Source organism: Vigna umbellata, chromosome 2, assembly GCF_029865625.1.
Source record: "Vigna umbellata cultivar VRB3 chromosome 2, Vumbellata_1.0, whole genome shotgun sequence".
Lineage (NCBI taxonomy): Eukaryota > Viridiplantae > Streptophyta > Magnoliopsida > Fabales > Fabaceae > Vigna > Vigna umbellata.
In genome coordinates this window covers 43,989,149-44,017,111 of record NC_142166.1, presented here as the reverse complement: position 1 = coordinate 44,017,111, position 27,963 = coordinate 43,989,149, and the positions used below count along the sequence as shown (strand labels likewise).

The 27,963-nt window shown below is 32.5% G+C and overlaps 2 protein-coding genes across 5 annotated transcripts; both read right to left on the bottom strand.

Moving 5' to 3' along the window:
- Positions 1–155: 155 nt before the first annotated feature.
- LOC124831862 (Zinc finger (C3HC4-type RING finger) family protein) lies at positions 156–3,057 on the bottom strand. The gene is made up of 2 exons (XM_047305954.2): positions 2,307–3,057; positions 156–2,218 (listed from the first exon to the last, which is right to left on the bottom strand). Exons 1-2 carry the CDS (start codon positions 2,640–2,642, stop codon positions 293–295), a joined length of 2,262 nt encoding a protein of 753 aa, XP_047161910.2. The 5' UTR covers positions 2,643–3,057; the 3' UTR covers positions 156–292.
- Positions 3,058–21,405: 18,348 nt separating this feature from the next.
- On the bottom strand, positions 21,406–26,498 carry LOC124831863 (auxin-responsive protein IAA8-like). 4 transcript variants are annotated; one of them, XM_088106969.1, is made up of 7 exons: positions 26,338–26,498; positions 24,879–25,322; positions 24,596–24,810; positions 24,278–24,504; positions 24,021–24,204; positions 22,414–22,532; positions 21,406–21,790 (listed from the first exon to the last, which is right to left on the bottom strand). In XM_088106969.1, the coding sequence occupies exons 2-7, from the start codon at positions 25,284–25,286 to the stop codon at positions 21,753–21,755; spliced, it is 1,191 nt and encodes a 396-aa protein (XP_087963095.1). In that variant the 5' UTR covers positions 25,287–25,322; positions 26,338–26,498; the 3' UTR covers positions 21,406–21,752. The 4 variants fall into 4 exon arrangements, with proteins under 4 accessions (XP_087963095.1, XP_087963097.1, XP_047161911.1 ...); XM_088106971.1 differs by having other exon boundaries at positions 22,414–22,475; XM_047305955.2 differs by having other exon boundaries at positions 22,414–22,475; positions 24,021–24,162.
- Positions 26,499–27,963: the final 1,465 nt, after the last annotated feature.

The following is a 27,963-nucleotide window of genomic DNA, read 5'->3' as shown; positions in this document are numbered from 1 at the left end:
TGTGTTGTGTTGTGTGGTTGAAAAGCAAATGATTAAAATGGGAAAACAAGAGTGTATGTAAAAGGCACAAGACAGAAAGACATGACGGAGGATGCATCCAATGAATTTCTCCCATTTGAGGGTGGGCCATGCCCTTTTCTCTCTGGTCATCTTCCAATGCAGAAAGGGCCGCGCCGTCTGCTACCACCTTGTCCCCATTCCATTCTACTACCATGCCCCATCCCTTTTTCTCTCTCTCATATGCCTCCACATTTTAAAACAATAAAAACAAAACATAATTTAATAAATAAAATTAAAACCTAGCGTTTTCGAAGCCGTGCAAGTCGCTGACTCTGTTCAAAGACTTCTTCATCATCGCCACCTTAGCCAGCTTCTCGGCGGCTCTCCAAGCCGACGTCGGTGTAAGCGGCTCGCCATTCTCGTCCACCAAAGTCACCTCTCTCTCACTCCCTCTTCTCCGCTGTTGCACACTTTGCTGCTGTTGCTGAACCTGAACCTGCTCGTGCTGTCTTCGCCAATGAAGCTCTGCCAGCTCAGCCTCCAAGGCGCGCATGTAGTCATCCGCCGAAGCGGCGTTGGAGTGCATGAGAAGTGCACGCGCTGAGGCAAGCAAATGATGCGCGCTGGTGAAGTCAGCGTTATGCTCAAGAAGCCTCCTGGACTCTGCAATGGCTCGGGTAGTTATGAAGAGATTCCTGAGCCTCTGGATCCTAGTACCGGAACAACGCAGGCTCTGAGGCGGCGGCACCAGAAGACCCTGCTCCCTACCGTATACGATCTCCTGGCTAGCAGGGTCCTTATAGAGGCACCGTACAGCCATCACGTGGTGGGTCCCATGTCCTGACGACGCGGGAACTCTCAACTCCACCAGCAGCTCCCTCTCTTCCTCCGCGTACAAGTCGCCCAGCCGCACCGCCCCTGAGCTCAGCAGACTTGGCCTTCCACTGCACGAGTAAATCGCGCTCATCTCCACCGCCTCTGACTCAAAGCCCACTTGAATCCTCAAATCCTGCACCACCACGCTCAGAAGCCCACCCACGCACTTCGCGAACGCCTCCTCCCCCGGTTCCTGGCTGAAACCGCTTTTCGCTCCGAACCCAAAAGCGTGAACCGGAATCTCGATATGCGCGAACCGCGTCGACGACACGTGACTCGAAGCCTTCCTCTGACCACTACTGTTACCCCTCTGATTCTGAACCCTCTCTTCTTGACCGTCCGATAACAGCATCACGCTCGCCACCGGGTTTCTCTCTCTGCGATCCTCTAACACTCTCGTCGCCTTCCTCAACGCCTCGCCTACGCTCGAGCCTTGACCTACCACGAGCCGGTCAACTATGCGTCGAGCCACGCGCTGACCTTGGGCCGTCATTCTGCGCAGAGGCAATAGCCGTTTCGAAGTGGCTGAGAAAGCGACGATTGAGAGCCTGTCGGCGGGGCCAAGCGATGAGACAACCAAACGCATCGCGCGCTTTAGCATGTGCAGCTTCGCTCCGGTCATGTTTCCACCAACGTCCAGCACAGTGACGAGATCTATCGGCGCACGTTGCGATGGCGCCGTGCTGCTCCGCGGTGGAGATGGTGGAGGCGGAGCCTTGACTTTCAACACCAACGCGTAGGTCTCGTGCGTTCGGGAAGCCGAGATAACGGCGCACTCCGGCATGAGTTTCACCTGAACCGTTCTGGAATCTCCGTCAGTTGTTTGGAAGGAATCGGAGTATGATTTGGAGGAGGACGAGTTCTTGGTGTTGACGAAAAAGCCCTGGAACTCCCCGGCGTCTTCTTCTTCGTCGTCTTCTTCGACATTCTCGTCGGCTTCGGGAATAGGAATGATCCTTCCGCCCGAGGTGGGAGAGAGGAGTGGCTCGTCGTCGTCGTAGGACCGAACCGAATCTGTATGTTTGGGTGGGGTCTCCACCTGGCTGTAGGTCTTGAAAACGGGGGATGTGTTTTCTGTTGGCTTTTTGACGTTGGCATTGGTGTTTTCGGTGGTCCTCTGAGCGACGTCATTTTTCGTGGCGGATTGCGCAGCGAGGTTCTTGTGCGCCGCGAGTAGTGGGACGTCCTTCCACGTGGCGTTGCAGACGGGGCACACCAGGCTACCATGTTTGCGCACATGCGCTGCGATACACGGGAAATGAAACGCGTGACCACATTCCGCAGTGTAAATAGCCGTACCCTGTCCCGTCTTCACGCTGTTCAAGCAAATTCCACAGCTACTCTGTTCAACAACAACATTCAAATACTTTATTATTATTGTTATTATTATCGTCATCTATCACCGCATAGGCAGAGAGAACGTAACATACCCTGAATTTGAAACTGTTCTTGAAGAGGGAGAGCTTGAGAGGAGAACGCGGTGAAGATGGATTTGAGACAGCAAGCGTTTTGGGAGACTTGGTTGTTCTGGAGGTGTTCTTGCTTTGAACTCTGGGGCTTTCGTTGACAGTAACTGTTTGAGAAGCAGATTCTGGTGTAGTTGTGCACCGCAAGCGTGGGGTGGAAGGGTTGCTCCCTCCGGAGAGAAAACCCAAGCGGGCACAGCTTCTCGGGCTGGGGCTTGGGCTTGGGCTTCCGGGCTGTTTATCCGATATGGTAGAAGCTGGGTCGCGGGTGCAGAAGGCTCTCCTCCAACCAGTACCCATGTTTACAGTGATGGCTACACCTGAGGAATATATATCTACAGAGAATGGATCCCTTTCTTTCGCTTTTCTCAAAGGGAGAGAAAGATGGGGAAAAAACAAGTTTTGTTTGTTTTGATGAATCTGAAGGTGGCACAGAAGACAAACGAATTTTGGTTGAGGGGCATGGGATCAAACGAAAATAAGGCTAAGAGACAAACTAAAGGGATGGATTCAGATAAAAGGAGATATTCAGAGAGAGGCAGGGATGGCTCTTTCGATCTTCACTTCTCTCTCTTTCTCTCTCTTATATCGAGAAACCCAAAAGATCTCTGCAATTAAACGCCTTGAGAGAGATCTGTCTCTCTTTCTCTTTCTCTTTCTATGTGTCTGTATATGTGTAATTTGTACAAAAAGGGAAGGCCTGCTTCGTCTGCATATTTATATATGGTGGTGCTTTTGGAAGGAGAACAGTGACGCAAATTACCATCTACATCTACATCTACTTCCAATAATTAAACAAATCAAACCTAAACCATCATTTACTACACACTTTTTACCACCATAACTGCCACCTCTTTCTTCCCCGCCCTCCCTAACTATCTAACTAATCATTAATCATTTCTATTATTCTTTAACCTATCACTCACAATTGCCAAAGCTACTCAACATCATCCACTAAACAACAAACCTCATTCCTCCTTCAGACCCTCGCCCATTTCAAAATTACACTTTTAAAACTCAAAAATCAACTCTTTCATAAACATTTTTTTTAAATCATAAAAATCTTTCGCTAACTCAAATCTCCGTCTTATTTATACTTTTCATCATTAATTTTTAAAGTATATGCTTATTAGTATTTTCAAATCAGACAAATAGTAGTAATCTAAGATTTCCATGCTTCAATCTCAGACTTCACCTTATTTTTCTTCTTCCAAAGCTTTCAAATTTTACCTACTTATAATTTCCGAAATCTTTTTATATGCTAAATTCGGCATATGTAAACCTCGTAAGTTAAAAAAAGATAACATTCTTTTAGGAGTTTCGGATAAGTATAAATTATTGACAAGACCAATTCATTTAATCTTAAAATCATGCTTGAATCGAAGGGATCTGAGTTTGAGGTAAAGTTGGTTGGAGCGTTAATATTCAGAATATTCCTTTCACAATACATAATAATCAAAGAAAACATTTGGAGTCCAAGAAAAGATATAGAAAAAGTTATAATAATTTGTGGTTAAGCAGTAATTGTTTTGAAGATACTGTTGATGATGTATGTGAGATGGCAGTCATAGGTGAGAGGGGAAGTTGATAACCGAACAGATGACGCAGTTCCCATGCACACCACCTTGTTAGTTGTGTAGTGTTGTGACACCTCCACACACACCAACACGTGCCATACACTGCTCACACACAACACAACCCTTCGACTCAAAAACACCCATCCTACTCCAATCTACTTCTACTCCCACCTCTCATGCAATGTTGGCCGTTTGATGCATCACCATCAAGGGCATCAAAGTGGGACCACCGAGAGAAGATTCAGTGTGTTCCAGCCACAGCCACACAGCCACACACCCACAAAAGCCAATTCTAATTTTTACTACTCACCGTAACAATGCATATACCTTGCTGCTGCACACGACACAGTACAGTGTTTGAATTATTCGTGGAGTTTGGTGTGAAAGGTGTGAGGACGTGTACAACTCCAAATTTACCCTGACGTTAACCTCGGATTACAGTGTGGTAATTTTCATAAACAGTAAAACCTAGATGTCACCCCAACTTTTGGAGTACACCAGTACTACTGCTGCTAATTCTACTCCATGCAATGTATTTTTGAGCAGGAGCTAGGAGAACGTAGAATAGAGTACAGAAAGGTGAAAACATTAATTGCCATAAAAAAGTCAGAATTACTATTACTACTACATTGTATAATAAAACACTCACTCATCAGACATCCACATGACCCGTCCTTTCTTGGTGTGTCAGTAGTTTGGAGACCTACGCAGAAAGCCCCCCCTCCCACACAGACCCTACATACAAACCCCATACCCTCCCTTTTCTCTGTGCATGGGCCTTGCCCTACAATGTCACTCACTTACATTTACCCAGTTACTTCTTCTATATTATTTCAACATTATTCAATAATTCACACCCACCCCTACTCTTCTTTCTCAACTAACACCTTTATCAATCATATATTTGTTCACACATCTACAAGATTCAAACTTTATTTACAAACCACGACTTTTACTTACGATGAACCCTAAAAATTGGATAAAAAAAACAGTTTATACAGTAAATGTCCTTGAAAACGAAGCAGAATGGTTTGTTAATGGTTTAGTGAAGTGTTGATCATTGGGGTTTGATTATAGGTTAAGTATATAGTAGTGTGGTGTGATTGAGAAATAAAGAACTAGGTAAAGTCGTTGTTGACAAATGCATATATAGCCACCAAAATGAACCAGTAGGGGTAGATTTCTTAAAGCTATGAAACCTAGGCAGAGAAATCACAGCCTCGCACACAGAGGTAGGTTGGTACCTTCCCAAAAGAACATAACAGAGAGAAAAGGAGAGAGAGATTTGACTGCAAGTATCATCAAAGAGTCAATAATTTCGACACGCACGTCGCGAGGTTAGGTTAGAGTGAGACTTTCAACGCCGTTTCGCATCTAAACCCTAAGCTGATGACGTTTTCGTATGCTACTATCAGTACCTGTGCGTGTTCCTTCGTGCAATGCATAGCAAACAAAAACAAAACAAACCCACTCGTATAACTGCGTGCGTCAAATCTCATTTGTCAACTTTCCACAAATCGAAGTATATATCCCACAGATTAACTATTAAATATTAACATATTATACATGCTTTTCATTATGCATTTTTTTTTCAGGGTATTCAAAGTTAATTACTATTTTGTTTTCAATATTGAAATGTAATGAGAAGGAAAACAAAATAATGATCAGACATTAGAGCTTTTGTGGATTTGAATACGAAGAGTTTAGAAAACTAAACTAGAGTGATGAAAATGAATACAAAAAAGCGATGAAGAATGGACAATGAAGGATTTGAGTTTGTAGTGTGATGGCCTTTTTAAGAATGGCTACGAGGCTGTACCTATAAAGTTTGGTAGGTTTTAGCTCTGGTTTAAACCATATTTTGGTTCTTGCCCATGTCTGGGGAGACAACACTCAAACCCCTCTGTAAAAATTAAAAACCCACCTTTATTTATGGCTTTCCCCTTTTTATTGTGTTATGCGGGTGGATAGGGGAAATGAGAAAAATAAAATTAAATAAAACTCTTCTATTTTTAATTTTAGTTAGATTAATTTATTCTTTTATTGTTTTCTTTAATTTCCGTAAAATATTTATGCCTAGCATCGGAGGAGGGTTGATTTTTTAAATTAGTGATTAATTAATCAGGAATTGGGTTAACTTTGTTGACTTTTTGAATGACAGTCTATGGAGATGGTATGGATAATGGTTAGAAATGGAGAATTATTTTTATATGAAAGGGGAAATGACAGAGGAAGAAATGTGTGTGAAAGAACACATAACTACCTCGGTACTCACAATGATGTAGTGATGTGCATGCATTAAATTTGTTGACCATATGATATCATGCGTAAGTGCCCACCACCGGATCTCTCATGATATGCATATCTTCTGTTTCCAATTAATGCTACATCTATGCTGCTACCATATAGTAAATAAATCATATCACAAATTTAAATTTCTTTTTATTTCATTCAATATTATTACTTTTAAACATCATAAAAAAAATTTAAGAATGATTTTTAATGAGTACAAAAAGAATTAATTTTACTTGTAATGGGTTTGGAGACAGTAATATCTGTCTAAAGAAGCAAGTGTTCCAAATAAAATAATTAGGCATCTTCACCAAACCATATTTTATACACTTTATTTTTCTACTCCCACTATTGCAGATTATTCATTGTCAAACATGTACTGCAAGTGTCTAGCAGCACAATCGGTAAAGATTGAATAACAGCTCTTCTTTTCTTTGAATCTGGATTTTATTTTTTTAAAACAATAAAATATGGCGTGAAACTCTCATATTAGGGTTTAGGAATTATTTTGTCACATTATTTTTAAGCAATTCAGATAAAATTTATTCCAATAAAATAAATTTTAATTCTTCAAAATTAAAAGAAGTACCTTTTACTTCTCTTCTGAAGATTTCATTCTTAAATTTATAAATTCAAGAATCAAATTGATGACTGTGGAAGAAATGTTTTTCCAATAGTAAATAATTCTTTATTAAATGATTTTTCTTCTTCTGAAAATAGAAAACATATCTATCCAACACATTAATATTAATTTTTCTATTTTTATCCATATTAAGAGACGGACTTTAAGTCTAACTTAATCTCAAAAAATTAACTTATAAGATGGTATTTACACCCACTTATATACTCTAAATCAACCCTATCTCTAGTTAAGGTGAAACTTCCAACAAAACAGACCATAACTAGGTGTTATATAACTAATTATTAGTTATACTATTCACTCAATATATATTTGCAAAGATTACAACAAATATATTCTAATATTAGTATTAAAGATTTTTTTTTTCATAAAAGGGTACATACTATTGTCCACTTTGTTAATTTTGAAACTAATTTGCTGCTATTTTTTTTGTATATCCTTTTCAAAGTAAAAGAGAAAGTTTCTGAAGCCCACACAAAGCAAGATTGATTACAGTTTGAAAAACTTGGATGTTTTTTTATCTCATTCGAAGACATATACAATCTCAGTTGACAATATGTAACATAAACATAGTTTTATTTACAGAAGTGAAAATAATAGACAAAAATTATAGGTTTAGAACAGGTTGTTGTGTTTCGGTGGAAATGTCTGAATAATAATTTGGTGAGTCCTGTTAGATATTGAGGTTTATTGTCCATATTTGCATCTTTTAATGTCAAATCTTGTGACTTCTTGTTCCCTTAATGTACGTATAAGTTTATTCTTGGTATTTTAGTCCTTTTATGATTGTGCCTTTCATAATCATCTTACAGATACCTACAATTTTAGGGAGAAGATATGCTACATTCTTAATGCTCCAACACTTTCATTTTCTTTTTGCAATTAACTATCTTTATTGCTGTAGACATTAATATATTATATACAATAGTAAACCCGTGAAGTGTTTACTATAAGTGCACATTTATTTTTTTATACATATTTGGATTTAATTACAAGTTTTTTAACACGAAAAAATGTTTAAAATATTTTGGAAGAATTACAAACTTGCCTTTTTCCTCTAAACTTGAATCCTTCGTCACTAATATTGTTGTCCAATAATACAATGGTTATTTGATTTCATTCAAGCCACCACATAAATAGATGGTTAGTAATTTAGTACATCAAAAAGCGATTACTAGTTACCCATCAATTAAGGTTTTTTCTTAAGAATGATAACTGCACGTAGAGATAATTAAGGTCTTAATTGATCAGAAAAAGAAAAAGAAGAAGGAGAATTTTGTTCAGATAAGTTTTTAAGATTTCTGTAGAAGATTATTCTGACATCCTTGACCCATTAGATCTTTTAGGAAAGTTAGTGTTGGATGGACATGGATCACACAAATAGTTAAGTTGAAGACATACGTGGAATACCTTTTTTAAATTAGCGAACCTTTTTCGACTATTAAAACAAAATATTTTATATAAATTAATAACAATCCTCATTTTATAAATATATGATTGACATTGATCAACATCATTTCCCAACTTTGCAATATAAATAAGACTAAATCGGAATTGAGTATAATGTAAATGTATAATTGAAAAAAAGTTTTGTTTTGCATCAATCTTCAATCACTAATACAAAATATGTTAATTTATCCACATCACAACTTTCATGTTAGCGATATAAAAGTTCATGCAAAAAAAACATAGTAGCATTTTGTAAATAATTTAAAGAATTTAACATCAAACTCAATTCAACGTATGTTAATTTAAAATCGTCAACTCATTCGGGATATGAGTAAATTTATAATTATATTTATATTTATATTTATATATATATATTTTCCTTATTTTTGGAAAAATATGTTAAAATATTTTTCCGATTTAGGATTTCATTTCTGATAATGAAATGATAGTGGTTTAGTGATAATTTTTTAATAAATTTTCATCTTTAAGAATGGAATTTCTTATTGGAAGTATTTATGTTTAATGAGAGGTTTATTTACTAAAGTTTCTATTTATATTTGTGACGTTAATTTTTTTTTAAACTTAGTCACGACTTTACATTAATGTTGATTTTCTTTGATTTTTGTTTTTTTGTATTTCATTTATCAAAATCAAACCTTGATTTTCATCTTACTTCATTTTTTAACCAATAAAAAAATTATGATGAAATGTGAATTTTTGAATGTGTTTTGGTTTTGTGTTGTTTGTGGTGTGAATGAGCATTTATCTAAGTTGAAAAAAAAGTTAATAATTAACAAAGTCAAATTTTCAACAGAGGTTAGTCATTCGAGAAAAAATTGAGTTATATATGTTCAAGAATATTTAAATGAAAGATGAACTTATACTTCGATGTTTCTGAACTTGTATAATTCAATTTTCTTTGTGATTGGTCTAATTTTTATCATAAGTTTGACTTCTTTATTCACCAATTCTTCTTCAAGTTAATTAAATAAAAACATATAAAAGAATAAAATTAAAAAATACTCATTTTATTGTAGTTTCATTATTCGATGTAAATTTATATTTATGTGGATTATTTATAGGACTGATGTAAAGTTATGTCCCTTGTTTTAACATTAAACCTATCTCATACGTAAAAAAGCTAAAAGTGATATAGGTAAAAAAAATGTGTTAATATATATATATATATATATATATATATATATATATATATATATATATATATATGAATGTGAATTTAATTTGATAATATCAATGATGTTAACCTAAGTTAATGGATTTAAGTTGATGACATTCTGAATGAGATAAGACAACACCTTTAAAATAAAAATATAATGTATATTCATGAAATAAGTTTATTTTTATCTTGATCCTTTAAAAATCAGATCAATTCGAGGCAGATGTTTAGTTATTTAGATCATACATATATTCCTGACAATTTACTTTTAGTTATTTGTCTCACAGAACAATGTTAATAGTTGATTTTGGTCATTAAATTATAAGTTGAGATGATCAGAAAAATCCCAATAAATAAATACTTATTTCTGATACTAATTACAATTTTTAAATATTAATACTAAATTGTGCAAATGTGAGAAACCATTTTTTCAATAAGATTTAAGACAAATGACGCAAATACAAGTCAAACCATGAATAACTTTGAATGTGGTCAATACAAACTAGACGTAACTCACAGTGAAATTTATGTGGCAAGTATTTAAAAAAAATTTAAAATAAAAAAAACACTCACTTTATTAAAGTTATTACTTTATTGCTTCTACTAAAATCTATAGCATTATATCCTATTATTTAGTAAAATTTTATAATATCTTCTACGAACATGGTTTCGTGAAGACTTATGCCTCTTGAAATATCAAATATTTCATCTAGCACTAATGTATAATCTTCAATCATTGATTAATGTAATATTTTAAGTATGTAGTATTTATTAATCATCTTAACGAGAATAACTAATACTGAATGATGGAGTAACATGACCAAACTCCATGAACCTTTTTGACTAATACCAAGCTGTTTAAAAAATTTGGATATCATAGGATCCCAAACACCCCTTCTGTATTATCATTTTTTTTTATTTGACAGAAAAAATAAATCATAAATAAGAGATGCAACTGTAATTAATAGAGGCATTATTCGTGCCAATGATTGACATGTGGCACGACAGTCAAGATTGGTAGGTTAAACACAAAATTAAAAAAGAAAACTGAATCCTGATTAAAAAAATCACTATCCTAAACACCATTCTTCTATATTAATAGTTGCATTGTGAAAGTCGGACCCACTCACAGGTGTTCATAAAAGAAACGAAGGTGCGTCTAGTAGCCTCTGCCTGGAGAATGGATATAATTAATGCGATTGTTTAATGCTATGACACTTTTAAATTTAGAGTTATTGATGCACATGATGCCATTTTTAAAGGTTTTAGGTCTTTTAAAGAACTGAAATTGGAGTTCTTGACAAACTATTGTGGAAGAGATCCCATCGTTTTACATACTCCAAGTTTGTCACATTTTTTCCCCTGTTTGTTATTTAATAAGCTACCTGCAAATTGCAGATTCAAACTCATTCATTTAATGCCTTCTACTCTTTATTAATCAAAGCCACTTCACACCTTTCAAATATAAAATTCATCATATGCATCGCGTATCAAAGATTTGACTAGTGTGTGAATCTTTCATAGAAAATCATCCTCAGACACACACGGTCTAGAAGAGTAAAAAATACTTAAGAATTTGTTCTGGTTGAGTTAAATCAAGTATTTAGTTTAAGGTGATTGCTACGTGAGTCACTTTTTTCTAGTTGTATATTGATTATATTTAAACTTATTTACTTTTCAAGTTACAACAAACTCTTCAACATTTTCGTAGACGGTTGTCCATTATCGAATAATAGTATCATAATACACTTTTACATTCATTTGACATGTAGTATAAAAGTAAAATTATCATACAAGTGTAAAATTTTATATTTTTTATAAAATAAAAAAAATAAAAAATAAGAAATGATAGAGTTAAAAGAATGCAAAAAAATTTAAACATGTCAAGGAATCATTTTTACTTTAATATAATGTAATTGATTATCACATTTTGCAAACCATTACATTGTAATGAAGTCGTGAGGAACAAGTCAACTTTAACTTTTTAAATATGACAGAAGTAAAGTCGTTTTAAGAACGTAGGAGTTCTTTATATAAAATTGTGAAAAAACTGTACAACTTGTTTATTTCTATAAATTTTTTAAAATTTGTTGATTGTGATAATATATGTGATGGATTTGCTCGTATACATAAAAATAAAACATAATAAATGGAGATACATAAAGATAATTTTAAAACAGCGATTAAAAAAATGGGCATGGTAACAATCACCTGGTTGAAAGGAATGGTATGAGTGTTTTATCTATATATTAAAAAGAAAAACGAAAAAATAACCTTTATTTTGCTTGTCTGAATGCAAATGAATTGGATTTGCTTGTTTGTCGCCCAGGAATTGATTAGTCGAAAAGCACTGAAATGGTTGCCCCTACGAGAAAAAAGAAAAGTGATAAATGATTTAATTTCTGTTGAAGATCGTTATTAAATTGTGTTCAAATTTTGTTGTTGGTGGTAGCCAACTTTGGTGATTAAGCTTAGGTAGCTAGATAGTCAAATTGGCGATGAATAAAAAAGCAAAAGAAAAGTTGTACTAAAACCGATGATACGTATTATCTATTATTAATGGCTTTGGTTTTAATGAGAGAAATTGGTTGGTGGAGTGAGGTTGATGATATGTTGAGAAGAGAGAAGTGGAAAATACGTTTTGAGTAATAACAACTAATTATATTATTATGTTAGGATGGGCTTCAAATGAAAAGCTTTTGTTTCTGGCTGGTTGTTGAGATGTTGTCAATATTGGGTCACATGCCATGAACTTGTTAATTACACACAATCCATAACAACCACGTACTTTTAGCTTCCAAAATATAACAATTTAGTATAGTATAATACAAACGACCAATCAAGTAGCCCAAATACTTATTATTTTATTATGTTTTACGCAAACTCTCATGTGCATGGAGACTTTGAAATTCAATACCACTTACATAAATGTTATTGCCTATAACTTATCAAGCTTATTTCCACAAATCTATAAAGGGAATACATTTTGCTTAGGATTGGTATCATCTTTAATGCCCTAAGGAAAAAAAATATATAAAAATTAATCTTCATAGATCCTATGGAAGAGGGAGGTTGACATCAAATAACTAACTCCACATTTGTTTTAAATTTCATCCAACAAGGACTTCTAAAAGGTCTAGGATCGTGAGTTTTGATAAATACAAAATGGAAAAAGTTAAGTATACAGAATCTTTATATATATATATATATATATATATATATATATATATATATATATATATATATATATATATATATATATATATATATATATATATATATATATATATATATATATATAAAGTGATTCATTTTTAGGTAAATCTTGAAAATTTATGCTTACTAGATTATATTATCTATATTACTTCACTTAACTTGAGCATCAAAATATTTATAGGTATCCAACTTTTTCGACCATATTAAGAATTATACAAAAACATTTGATTTTATTGAACAATCATATAATTCATTTTACTTTTATTTCAGATTAACGTATTTTAAATAATAGTATACAATAATACAAATTGTTTTTTCTAAATCTAAAACATTGTTTTGTTTATGTTGAGGATAAGTTTTTATACTTGACAACATCACAAAAAAAAAAAACAAAAAAAATACAAAATCATATAATTAAAAAAAAATGAAACAATTTTACATACGACTGCAAAGTGCAGGGCTATTTGTTGAATAAAGTTGAAGTTCATGTGTGATAGACGCTGCCAACCCATGTGCTCTGCTTAGTAGCAGTGTGTCGTAGTGTTGCACAGTTATGCTAAAGCACAACACATTTTCACTTCATACTTCTGAACACAAAAAACCAAAACCTAGGTTTCGTATGCACGATTCCTCCAAACGTTATATATTTAAGAAAAATTATGTTTTCCTGTCACCGATTCAATCGTTCTGCGCTTCTGTCAAGAGGTAGAAGAAACAGTATGATATTTTTTTATTTTTTACATAGTGTGTGTACCTGCTATAATTATGTTAATTTTAATACTGATTTCACTGAAATTTAAGGAAAATTTCGTTTTCCACAAATAATTGGAGTCTTTAATTATTCCGTGATAAAAAAAGTTATTCAGTATATATGTAAAGTTTCTTGTTGGGCTGAAAATAACATGTTGAATCCTTGCAACTCTTTTGTATTGACATTATGGCATAGTAGTCCCAAATCATTGCCTTGTAAGACAATAGGATAGGTACAGCCGAAGACCTTCGTGGTCTCCATTGAAGAAAGCAAATTAACAAAGTCTAGTAAATTAGTTTTATCTTAATTAATAGTTTATGCAAAGTATATTGTACCAACTTTATTTTTATTTTTTGTTTTAGAAGAGAACATCTTGATTATTATAAATTAATTTAGTTTATATGTAAATAGACCATAGTCTCTTCTTATATATGATGATTTGATACTCTTCTACTTATTATATATAAAAATTTGATGTTGCAAGTATATGTAAATTTTGATATTTGATCTTATTTAGTCCTTAAGATTAAATTTAATAACGTATTGATATGAATCTTCACTAATATCAGCATCTTTCGTTTAAAATCACTTTGTATATAAGAATAAGTTATACAAAAGTATAATTTTATCATTTAGTAAACTTTTTAAAAAAAATTAAAAGCAACAAATTTGAAGTTCCACGACTGATCACTCCTCTCTATACACAGATACATAATGAAACCTAAACAAATTGTTAAATATTATTTAGAATATTTAAATTTAATTAATATTGTTTGTAAATTATAATTTTAAATGAAATTTTATCTTTAAAGATAAATTAAAATTACTTCATGAAAAAGATGCAAAATATTTTAATTATTTTATCCAAATAAAATATTTAAAAAATAAATATATTTAATTACAAGTAATTCAAATATTATATATTCTAATTTCTTAAAATTATTTCTCTCCTCTAAAAACACAAGATAATATACTCAAATATTATTATTTCCTTTTCTTTAAAATAACATTATTCCTATATATAAAAGTTCACCAGATAGTTGCATGTCACACAAACCAACATGCCTTCCTCCCAAAAGTACAATATAATTGGCATTTATAATAATCTATCAAGGCCACGTAATTTCTTACACGTATTTTTTTTTTTCAATTCATTGATTGATATATACTACCACTTTCTGCCTAGAGAGAAGGTAGGCATAGAGGGATGAAATATTTAATTATCATATTTTGAGCCTTTATATTTAATAAACACAAAGACATGTATCAATTAAATGAATTAATTGAATAGAAGAGTTTTTGCAGTATGTAATGAGATTGTCATTGAGAATAGTAATCTGTCCTATTCTTGAAAGGAGGAGTTATTTTCCTTTAAACTTCTCTTTAAATAAATAAAGAAGTTAAAAAAGTTGTGCAAAGAGAAATTATTTGATTGCAAAAAACTTTTAATAAAAGCCAAGTTTACAAAATTAAACGATTCGAAAAATAATTTTGCAACCTTGAAAAGAAATAGAAAGCAGAAAAACTGTAATAATAGTTGGTTTGCTTATACTTTAACCTTTGTTAGTTGATGGCTTATTCTCTGAGAAATTTTGTTCCGTAGTGGAAAAAAGAAGGAAGGGAAGGGATGGGACCCAGATGTATGATTGGACAGTGCATTTGAGGTATTGATTTAAAATGAAGGGTCGAGATTGAGTAGTACAGAAGCATGGAGATGAAAGTGATTTTTGTATTTTACCCTCTCAACAAGCATGTTAGGATATTCATCGATGAGGATGTGACTCTTTGTGTTGGGTCCTGAATATTGCAAGGTTCTTACAAACACACGTACCGACACACCCTATCAAATTATCTAACTATGTTTGTAAATTGTAACACTATGCAACTCATTAAGTACAATCACCATTTCAAACTCATCAACACTCGGACATGCTTTTCTGTTTCAAATATTCGCCCCTATTCATCACACTACATCAATCTCAAACCACCTTATATATATACTTCTTCTATATCTTTTATTTCCCTTTCATCTTAATCCTTTTCAACTTGTAGTAATTCAACCTTCAAATTATATAAGCAAATCCTTCTCTTGAAAACATTTTCTATGGTGATTCCAATAAATATTTATTATTTTCTATTAATTAATACAGAAAAAACCTTTCTCCTCATCAAATTTACGTCTCATTCATAAGGATTACACCTAAATTTGACATTTTTTTTAATATTTACTTAAAATTTATGTTTTATACACTTTTAACATATGTAGATTTCATTGTTTACGTTTTACCAAAGTATAGCATACTTAAATTTATGTCTGCAGTACAAACATCAAACGTATATTTACGTATGTTATACATAAATTCATCGTACGTAAACTTTTGTCTTCCATAATTACATTTGATTTAAGTAAGATATAAAAAGAAATAAAATATCGTATGAAACAAGCCAGAAAAAAGAAAAAGAAAATCCATTTACATTTGGGATGGTAATGATAATAATAATAATAGCAGATGATGATGCTGTGTTATCATCTTTCAATTTAAGTGAAAGTTGTCGCTTGTCAATTGCACAGATAAAGGAGCTTTCTGGGCCGCACGCTCAAGAGCTTGGGGAGTTCTCAAAGTGACATTAATTTCAGATGTAAGAGTGATGAACATGGCAGTGATAGAAACTCTCAAATTCATCTCGTACCGTGTATTGATTAGTCTAATGTTGTCATGAACTCCTTTGTTTGAGGTCTGGTCAAAGACACAGTTTCATGAACTGCAATTTGTTAAGAGTGATGCAAAGCCTTTCACTGATTCATTATTCACACTTAAACTCAAAGTTTAAAACGGGGGTTCAAACGTTGTGTTGCATAATGTAATGATTAGGAGGATGACACTACTCCAGAAAGACATAATTAAGAATGTTGCAATTAGTGGTCGGTCATGTGCATTGCTTTGGCAGCAGGTTAGATTTCAAGACACACTACACAAAATTAGCGACGACCCCGCATGGTTGTGTTTCCTCTATCACTGTCTGATTTGAAACGCTGATTTGAACTATCAAGGTCTGGTAAAGTGCACAACTATACACTCTCTTTAACAAACAACTTTATGAGATTTTAAGGTCATACAGTATGGTTAACAAGGTTCACAAAAAGAAATTTAAACCTAACTTAATCCGACAAAATCGATTTGTAAGGTGAAATTTTTATTTATTTATATACTCTAAATTGATTTTATCTCTAGTCGATGAGAGACTTTCAACACATTATCTCACGGAGATATATACATCTCAAGCGTGAAACTAAATAAGTGATCCGATAACGACCCAATAACGAATAAAATAACATGTTTAACTAACTACAAATATGATCTAAGTATAACTATGATACCACTTTTTTTGCGGTCAATAAAAAAGCACACACCCTTTGGCCTTCCATCTGCATAATTTTTACAGTAAGATCACTTGTGCAGTAGCTGTAGTTTGTCAAAAGTAATCCACTTTTTAGATTGTAGTGGAAGTGATTAAGGTCGGCAATTAATTAATTAATTAACAGTGTGACAATAATTTATTCTGTGATCTCCTTGGTTGATGACTTTTAATTGCAACTACCATTTCTAACCACTCCAACTTCCTTCAATCATGCATTGTATAAGGCAGGTAGAGCAAGTCCAAGAGAACTATAGTTGGCTTTGGCTACCATCTTAGGCCATGTTTTGCACCTTTCACATAATTCCTTCTCGTATTCAATTCTTTATAACAAGCTTTATTTCAATTAAGTTTTCAAACAAAGAGATTGGGATGAGGTGGGGTCCCTTTGCTGTTGAAATTCAAGGATATTCTAAACTACTTTCCAAATAAATAGTTTATTTTTATGTCATTTTAATAGGCCTTTGAATCATCACAATAAAATACCTCTCTTTTGGACTTCTTTATGACTGCACTTTTTTCGCATATCATCAACTTTTTGGAGATAATTTATTTGGGTATTATTATTTTTACAACCAAAAATACCTTTAAAAGTAAATTGTTAATGTATGAAAATAATGTAAAAAAAATATTTTTCAATTTCCTTTGGTTTGGTAACAGTACCGCTTCACATCCAGCAAAGTATGGGTGTTTGTTAATCTTTGCCATCCCATGCTGCTGCTGAATTGCAGCAAGCTCTACCACAATAGCTCTTCCATGTGAATGATTGAAGGCATGGGCATAGATCTTGGTTAGTTGCTGGACAATAAATGGTAAGAAAAGAATCAAGTATTGAATAAAGAAGCATAATTATTTATGAATTGAATTACATTTATATTATTTACCAGTGAATCAGTGAGAAAATAAGGCAAATACGAGTAATAATCATGAAAATTCTGTTCAGGTACAACCTGTGGTAATCATACTGCATAACTTTGTCATAAAATAAGCACAACAAATCTTAGAATTATTTTTTATGCGTGTAAAAACTTGAAAAAAATTTGAGCAGTTGGATATGCCAAAACTGATTAGGTTGTTTTTTCCATGGATTTGTTAAGCGTTGACGGGTTCCTGAATAAGACAAATCTGCTGCATTAAGTTTATTTATAAATATATGTATAGTTTTTTTGCTAATAAATTGTGATATTTTATATAATTAGTAATATATTGAGCAATGTGAAGGGATGTAATGATGGTGCATGCATTAGGAAGTTGACTTGTGTGATGCTGGAAGACCACATTTTGCATCTGTCTTGAAACCACATGGGATGATTGTCAAAACAATATAATCTGATTGGTTCCCAGAAGATAGAAAAATAGATAAATGCCTAATAATACCAAGTGCATATCGAACCTGTCATAAATCATGTTCTACTTTGATTGAATGAGAATCTTTTAGTTTTTTTATTTTCACAAACTAGTATTGCTTTTGTCTTTTTCCCATAAGCCCTAAAAAAACTCACCTTATATTCTCATCACAATTATAATCACTCTCAAATCCCTTTTTTTTTTTAAACCAGGTACTAATTATTAATTAGCTCATCAACAAAGTATTATATAATATGTATTATCCTATATATATATTCATTTAATGTGAAAAATCCTGTATATTTGACATGTTTTAAATAAAAAATATTAGTACTCAACAAGGCTTATATCAATTTATGCATAACCCGTAGGGAGTTCTATAATTTGAAATATAATTATTGATATTTAGAGAGTAGTAGTAGGCCCAGAAGAAAGAGCCAGGGCCACCAGGCCCACCAGAATCCATACCAAGATGATGTTTGGAGATGGGCCCAAAAGGTGCAAATGCAACCAAACAAACAAACCCAAACTAAACCCACTTTGTATTTCGTCTTTATTGACAAAAATCCCACGGCTAGATCCACGTGTACGAATGTGGGCAAATTGCCTCTGGATTTTAAATATGTTCATTTCAAAGTTACTAGTATTTTAACTAAATTAAATTTCATTTTTATTAGTGAAAAACTATTAATTTTATAGTTTCATATTCAGTAATATTTCAACTCAGGGATTACTACGAAGTACTTGAAAAATAATAAGCTATTTAGTTTGTAAAATTCATTTAACACTTGATTGTGAAAATTTAAACTATGAAATGGGTTTGCAAAATGTCATGAAACTAAAACAATTCTTTATTTTTAGGCTTTTTTTATTACTTTTATATTATTATATTCTCGGCAGTTTAAATTAGTATTTGGTATTTATAGGTCAACAGGATTTTAATTATAGTATTCATATTTAAAAAAGTTATTGTCATTCTTTATCTATACTGTGTTTTATTTTTTTGCAGTCTCTGTAAGGATCACAAAAAAGTTATAAAAGAAATAGTGAAATTAAAATGTTATAATATAGAATAAAAAAGGTAAAGTTAGAAAAAGTAATTTTTATTCGGTCAAAATATACTGATAGAATATTATAGAGTCGCAGTTCAAAATTATTCTTTTGGTTGTCTTCTGGTAAAAGGCTCTTAAGTCCGTACACAGTACATATTCGTAGTGATACATTTGTAAATTAAACCAATGCATATTCTTATTCTTTTTATTGGTAAGGAGTAGTGGATATGAGATAGGAGATAAGATAGATTAAGATTATTTTGCCGGATTCTTTATTTCCTATTTAAAGTTTTGTTTTCTATCGGTACTTTAAAATATCTTGGTACTTACACCCTTGGATTTTTATCACAAGTTAAAACTGCAAAGAGAAACCGTGGATATATAAGATTTGCAATATTTTCCAGGAACTTCAAATACGATGAACCAAACCGATTAGACTAGAGGGCACATGCTCTTTTGCTTCTGTTTAAGAGAATCCCATGCATGCCAAGAATGCATACCTCAACTCAATCTACACTTTTCCAACATAATTCAGAGCAAAACACTCACTACATACACCTCATTTGTAATCTTCTAATCATAACTTCATGTTTGCATCAAAGTGGTATTGAGGAAACAATAATAACAGAAAAACTTGCCAAAGTCTATGAAAAACATCAAAAGAAAAACCAATCATTTCGGTTGGTGGAGTCGAGGTTAAATCTTCTCACACGATTTATTTTCTAACTCATACTTTAGATCATAGTTTTGTTCTCCAACGTCACTATAGAAAACACTCTTACGTTCAAGTCAATATCTATTTGGACAATTTTAACAATAAATACATAGTAAAAATAACCAACTACTTGGAATATCAAACATGTATTTATAAACTGTCATAATGGACTTCTGATTAAGATCGATCCAATTAGGATCCATATACCTATAACATAAATTATGATTAATCTAATTATTCTTGATAATTAATATGATTTGGTTTAACCGATCGGTTTTTCCTCTTTGTTATTGGATGGTTGATCATCCGACCCATAATTGACTAAATGGTTATACAGTACAACATTAATAACTATAAAAGAGAACACCAATACTTTCAAATGAAAATGAAAACTCATTACTACAATCAAGTTGCATTAAAATAATTTATAATTTGAAGATAGTTATATAAAAAACACAAACAAATATTTATAATAAATCAATATATCAAAACAACAATATTCTCAAATATAAAAAGAAAAAAGAAAAAGAAAAACTTAAAATAAAACAAAAATATAAGAGTGATTTCTTTGATCACAAACCTCCTTCAATTGATAAACCCAATTACCTCCTTCAATCGATGAACCTAATTATTAAAATGAGGAAACTATACCGCAAACTTGATGTCAAAATTCTAGTTAATCCAACGAATCATTAATTATAATTTTACTTAGACAGTAAATATGGCAATAATTTTTTTCTCTTTTCTCTTTCAAAACAGCAAAAACACTTTTTTTTACCCAAAACAAGTAGACAAAATTGGTATGAAGCAAGTGGGTATCTAAAATCAACCCTCTTTTGTTTGGGTGTTTGCATTGCCATTGTCATTTTTGCACATAGTAAATCATGGTAACAACAAACAGCTAAATTTGAAAACGTCAAATCAACATTCTCTTCCTTTCATGGAGCATTAAGTTGGAGACAAAATAGTGAAAAGCCCATTACTCAACTTACTTTAATTCCCCATTAGATGAGGCATGCAAGACACCACTTTGTACGCTAACATAGAACTAGAGCCACAAATGGCTAAAAAATTGCCCATAATGTCACGCCACTGCTGTGTGTTGGTTTTGATTGAACAGGAAGATCAATGCACTGGAACCAATGGTCAGAGACTCACATGCTTATCCTACACTGCCCAACAACCATATCCGAAATGTCTAGACAAAATCTAAATAGTTCATTGCAAGGCTCAAATCTCAAAGCTTCACATAGCATACTCTTTTAATATTTGTTTCAGAAAACATGCAAACAGTTCATGATCAGATTCAGAAACATCTATCTAGCTTGGGAGTTCTAGCCTTTTGGTGTCAGTATTTTGTTAGATCCTTACAAACAGTATGCTTTTTTGGGAATGATTTTGTAAACAGTAGTACATGGCAAGGAACATACTGACATACAACTTGTTTTTTTCTTTCACACAAACACAGAACACCCTGCTGAAGGTATGCTGCAAAATTTACACAACACAGATCCTTCAACAACATCATAAACACTCCCACAGTCAAATCTTTGGAGGTTTTGTAAGTTTGAATATAACAATCTTAAAAGAAGTTTGTTAAGCATAACATAATAAACAATACAAGGATTGATGCAGCTTAGTATGAGATTCTATCCACTCAAAAACGCCTTCAGTTCTCGCTTCCAAGACACCACGCCCTCGATTTGTTCGCCCCCAATAGCCCAGAGGCTTTTAATACCACAGAGAGTTTGATGGATAGAGAGGAACACTGCACTTCCTAGGTCCTGCTTTTGCTTTTTTCAACAGCCCTGGGAGCTGCAAGTTGGCACAAAAAAAATGTAAATTCAAACAAGATATGAATAGACTAAATTTTCTAGTACGTGTAACTCAGGGACATTAACAGAAGTTGAAATCAGATTTCAAACAATTGTGACAGTAAAATAATTTCAACTTGTGTTTCTATGATTATCTACTGATTCACAATTTTTATAGTTCACATTCATTTTTTTTATAAGCATTTTCGTAAAATTTGAAAAAATTGCTCACTTCTAATCATATCTAGATTCTGAACATGTTCAAGCATTTTTGACATCAATGCAAAATAAACTCATTGGGTAGAAGCTATTTGTTTTCAAACTTTATTTGAACTAGAAGTCTTAGCACTGTAGGTGTAGCCATAAGACTACTTTATTACTAAGATTATAGATATAACTTCTTGTATTCTTGCCACCACCACTGCACAATTGAAATAACTATCAGGCAATTTGAAATTTTTGTTTGCTTATTGACTGATAAACCATTTAACCATGTTATATATGCATTGAATTGACGAACTCGAGGCTTGTTCCTTCACTGCTTTTCCTTTCCTACATACACGATTTTCAGACAAGTATGTTCAAAGTTATACTTATAAGATAGATGTGTTCGATAAAACATACCTAAACCAATGGCATCAGAACTCTTCATGATCCTCAACCTCTTGCATGTTTCAATAAACATCCTGCAAAGAGTTGATGCATTTTTGAAATTCGTTTGCTGGGAAACAAACATTATGCAACTTCATTTCATGAAAAGATTAAATTAGGCATGCAAAAAGCTTGACCAATATATATGAAAGTGGTTTTTATCAATGGAAAAGTATACGTTATTATTATTAGAAGACGAGGAGATACCACATTATTGAATAACCACAACATTTCACTTGTAGCAAAAGTTTTTAAATGTTCTTATACCATCGCACCGTTACACCATATAATTCATAGATAAGAGTAAGATTTTGGGAATTGCCATTAAACCAAAATTAGATGTAAATAAATATAGCTAGCCCAGTTGCCGAAAAAAATAAAGGAGTATCTATTGTTCTTTAAAAGAAAACCTAAATTACATTATGGTTTTACATATCAAAATAGTTAAAAAATCAATCTTACTCCTACAAGTTGCTACAAAATCCATTACCTCAGCAAAAGTAAATCATGATCTCATAAAATTGCATAGTTCTATCACTATGCTCAAAAAATAAAAGTTGTGGCAATCCCTGGAAATATATTATCAAGATTGAAATTTATTTCTCCAGTACTAAAATTTAATGTTAAACTACTCATTAACTCATTATGCATTCAAAAAATTCCTTTGAAAATTCATAAACTGATAATAGCACAGGAAGGACAGTTACTCAGCATGTAAGAATATGGAGGTTCATATGGCATGGACTAACAGTAGACTAGTTTGTTTCCCAACAAACCTCACATGGATAAACTTTGATACCATATTAGAAAATGAGTTTAAACCTAACTCATCCCTACAAAACCATCTTGTAAAATGAGAATTGCTCCCAATTATATATTATAAATTGGTCTTAGTTGATGTAAAATCTCAAACAAGAATCATATATTCCCATAGAAACGGAAGATGTTTCCTAGTATTTACCAACCATATTTGGATGGGACTAATATTCCTAGTAATAATGGTATTCCCGGGAATCTAACTTAATCTTCGATGTCCCCTACAAAACAGGAAATGCATTCCACAGATCCACACCCACAGGTTATAACTAATAGCTCCTTTCATAAGTTAGTTGAAGTTTCTTATGAAAATAAGCTACAAGTTACTCAAATGTCTCGTGCACAAACCTTACACGCCAAATCATTTTTCAACAATTTATCAAAGTTCCTTCCCAGAAAACAGAGACACGAAACACGTATAGAAGAACTAAAAACTGATATGCGGATATGATAAATTTAAAAATTTTACAACACGAAGCAGCTAAGATTCACCATATAAGGTAATATAATTATCATTAATAAGAAATCCTAAATTAATATTAAGACAAAAATATATAGACACGGTAAAATACTATATTAATCTAACTATGGAATCATTTTGAAGTTTTAGTGCTTCCTAGCTTCTTTCCCAAGACAAGCTAAGAGGAATCAAAACTATATCATGAGAATAAGCATTTTACGAATATAAAGTTGCTGTCACTGAGGACTTTATTCTTTTAAAGAAAAGGCAGTGGAAAAGTAAGTGCATATGAGTTAGAACTTACTCCCAGGGAACATCACCCACAAGCATCCAATCTCCATCTTTGTCCTCATATGTAAGAACATATTCTGATCCATGAAGAAGGTCCTTCAGCTTGGTTTCATTCAGCATTTCCCTGCCCAGAATTCCATGAGATCCACACTGACCTGTAATCATACCAAAACAAGCAGTAACTGGATCCAAGCAGACTGTCCATGTAAATAATTGAAAAAGGTCAAGTTTTAAGGTCAATTTTTCCTCGTAAAACTAATTTAGTCTTACTTATGGTAAAACAGCTGAACATCTTCTCAAGAGCAGAAGATAATTCTGGATATGTAGAGTAATTATTCAAGTCCACTTTCCTTAAATAGGGAGCACCATCCATACTGACTTTGACGAACAGTGCACCACCCCCTACTTTTTCATCAACTTCTTCATTGTTCTTTGAATTAGTTGCCAATGAATTCTTCCTGAATGATCTTATAGGGGGCCACCCCACAACCTGAGCCCTGAAACGCAAGCATGATATGGTTAGAGGTGATTCCCACAGTTAAAACCAACTTCCAAACTTAATGTGATCGGTTATAGTTTTCCACTTACTTGGTAGCTGGTGCACTGTTACTGTTATTTGCAGAACAATTAATACTTGGTCTAGTTTCATTGGCAGAATGAGGCTCCTTTGCTGTTGCTGCTTCTTTCATTTTGATTTGCTGAGCCCCAGCCTTCTCAAGTGTAGAACCAGGGTTTAATCCCAAGTTAGAACCGGGCCTCGGAGATAGTATAGGATTGTTATCAGAATCAATTAGGAACTTCCCCTGCATGATAGATTAAGGTAAGGCAAAAATTTAAAAAGTACATATCCTTCGAGTGAATTGGTGTTTACCTCCGAGAAGCCATTCATGGCATCTGAAAACCCTCTCTTGCTTCCCAAAACAGCAGTCTTGGTTGAAGAATGGTGATCGTCAGTGAGAGGACGCAAAGGAAACAAGGGTTTTTCATCAAATTGAGTTGAGCTTCTTAAGCAAAAATCGGAATCTCTTTCAGGGGACTGTGATCCCGGAAGCCCAAGCCTGAGCTCGGTGGCTTTCAGGTTCAGATTACTTTTAGTCTCTTCTGAGAAAGACGGAACTGAGCTGTCTACAGAAGAACAATCAGATAACCCCATGTAGTTGCGTTCTTTCAATTCTAAGGTCTTCAGGCACACACTTTCCATGGTGGTTGATGAGGAAACCAACATAGTGACATTGCTTTTACCCTCCTCCTCTCCTATGCCCAGCAATGGTGGAGACATCACACTTTAACCCAAAGCACTCAATTTTTGTATGCCCTATCAAGCAATGACACCATTTCACATTTTTCATAAACCAAACTCGGTAATCTCAACTATCTAACTTTACATGCCACAACCTTCAAGATCGGCAAGCAAACAAACAGAAAACGTAAAAGCTACACTGAAAAACAGCTTGCCACACTTGATTTCTAATCTGTAAACAACCCTAACAAACAATTCATCTCAGAACTTCCACAATGTATTGAACTCAAGTATACCTATCTTCTCAAAATCTCTTTGCTTTATCCCCAAAATGCATGAAATTAATAACAATCATCAAACTATACATTTCTTTAACGTTTTAATAATGCAAATTCCAAATTAGACACTAAGGATTTGAGTTTTGGGAGTTAGAAGAAACACACAAAAAAAATAATAATAATTAAACAAACAATAAAAATATTAGAAAATACGACAATCTTTTATGGTCACATAGTGTGCAAACAGGGTAATTATTACTTTTTCTGGTGGAAAAAAGTTAAAAAGTTCTCAAAAATAACCAAAAGGATAAATCTTGAGAGCAAAAAATATATAGAGAAATTGATGGCTAAGGGAGAATTCTGGATTCATGAACCATACTCTTCACTCAATCATTTAAATCTTCTATAAACAAACTTTAGAAAAAGAGAAAAAAACAAAGATCGGTTCTTTATGCGCAGACCTTGAAGAGAGATAAATGGGGGAAAGATCACAAACCATTAAGTAAAAAAAAAACTCTCAAAAAAGAAGAGAAAGAAAGAAAAGATCATACTTGTCTGAATGGTCTGAGAGGAATTTGGGAAAGTATTAAGAAAGATTGAAAACTATCTTCGGCCATTAATAATGAGAAAGACAAAGACCCATGGCAAAGTAAGAGGCATGAAAGCAAAAAGGGTAAAAACAAAGACACACAGACAGAGGGTTGGTTGCAGAAAGGTTCCAGAAATTCAGGGTCCAATTGCTTAGTCCAACCAACATAAGAAAACAAAACGTGGAAGCAAAGCACACAAGCTGCAATATGAAAACATTTTACCTGAAAAAAACAGAAGATCAGAAAGGATGAAGATGAAGAAGAAGAGTGATTGAAACTTTGAGACGAAGAGAAGATAGAGAGAGTGAGAGAGAGAGAGAGAACTAAGGACCCTCCATTGGGCATAAAGTAACTAAAGCTTTTGCTGTCTGATGTGAAACTCCATGCATTAAAATATATGACTTTAATAAAAAGGAAAGCCTCTTGTAAAAAAAAAACTTCTCTTTCTGTAATTTTCAATTTTCCTCCTATGTCCAAGACAAAGTTTGTTTGTTTGCAGTATCCCTTCATTTAATTTTAATTTTAATTTATTTAAATTTGAGTAAGGTACTGTCACCTTTTTAATAGTATTCCGCCGAACATATACTATGGAACACACCTTCAGTCCTGAATGGCCCTGCTTTTATGATGATTGAGAGCGCACCACGGCTCATTTATTCTTCTTGTATGAATTGATCTGTGGAAACTAAGAGCTACATGCCAAAACTTCATTTTAAGACCCAATTTAGTATTTTTCTGATCTAAATTCTGCAGAGTTCTGAACCATGCTTGCGTGCTTCCAAAATAACAAAATACAAAACTTTATGAAACAGAAAGAAAATAACATGTATTTTATCATTCTGCTGCAAAATATTGTTTTCATTTATTCAGGTAAAGTCGGTATTCCGATGAGTTTTTCAACACAAAATCATGTCTTCCCAATTTTTTTTAAAATTTTCTAAACTTATAAATTAGAAACTTTTAAAAGAAATTTAAATTTTCATATTATATGTAATATATAATGAAAATTAAATTAGCTTTTTATTGTTTTTTGAGTTTTTCATAAGTTATACTTATTTTTCAATTTTATTTATTTTTTGTTTTTGAAGAAAAAAAATAGACATAATTTCACTATTTTTGTTCCATTTTTTATGTCTTCTTTTTTTCATATTTGAAGAAAAAAAATTAACTCTTATTTGACTTGATATGAAATATTAGTGTAATAATTCATATTATTATTTTTTTTATTTCATGAGTTTTTGTATATTTAATTTTTATAAATATACCATGTATTTCTTCATAACATTTTTTTATTGTGGCTCAATTATTACAGATTATTTTTTAGTAATTACGAAATTTCAATTAGATTATGATAATAAGTTTTTTAATTTTAAACTTAAAAAGATAGATTATCTTTTAAAAGTGATTAAAGAAAAATTAGTTGTGAAGAAGAAAACAAGACACATTCAACTTATTTTCTTTATATACTTTTAAATATGATATTAATTATCTAATTGTTTAATTAGATGAGTTATTTCTTAAAGATTTAAAGAATTATAGGTAAGGATTTGATATTAATTATTTAGAATGTGATAAAAAAAAGATCATCAAGTATAAAAACATCAAAGAAATGAATTTAGAAAAACTTATTTAAAATAAATTCCATATTAAATAAAATTTTAAACCTATAAATTTTGAATGTATTATTTTAGTTTTCTATTGATTATCATTCCATTGGAAAATATAATAACATTGAAACATGAGTTTAATTTGTTTTTATTTCATATAAGACTTAAACTAATACTTGATATATAAAATATATGATGTGATATGAAATTGAAGTATATATGAATTTAAGTTTAACTCTAC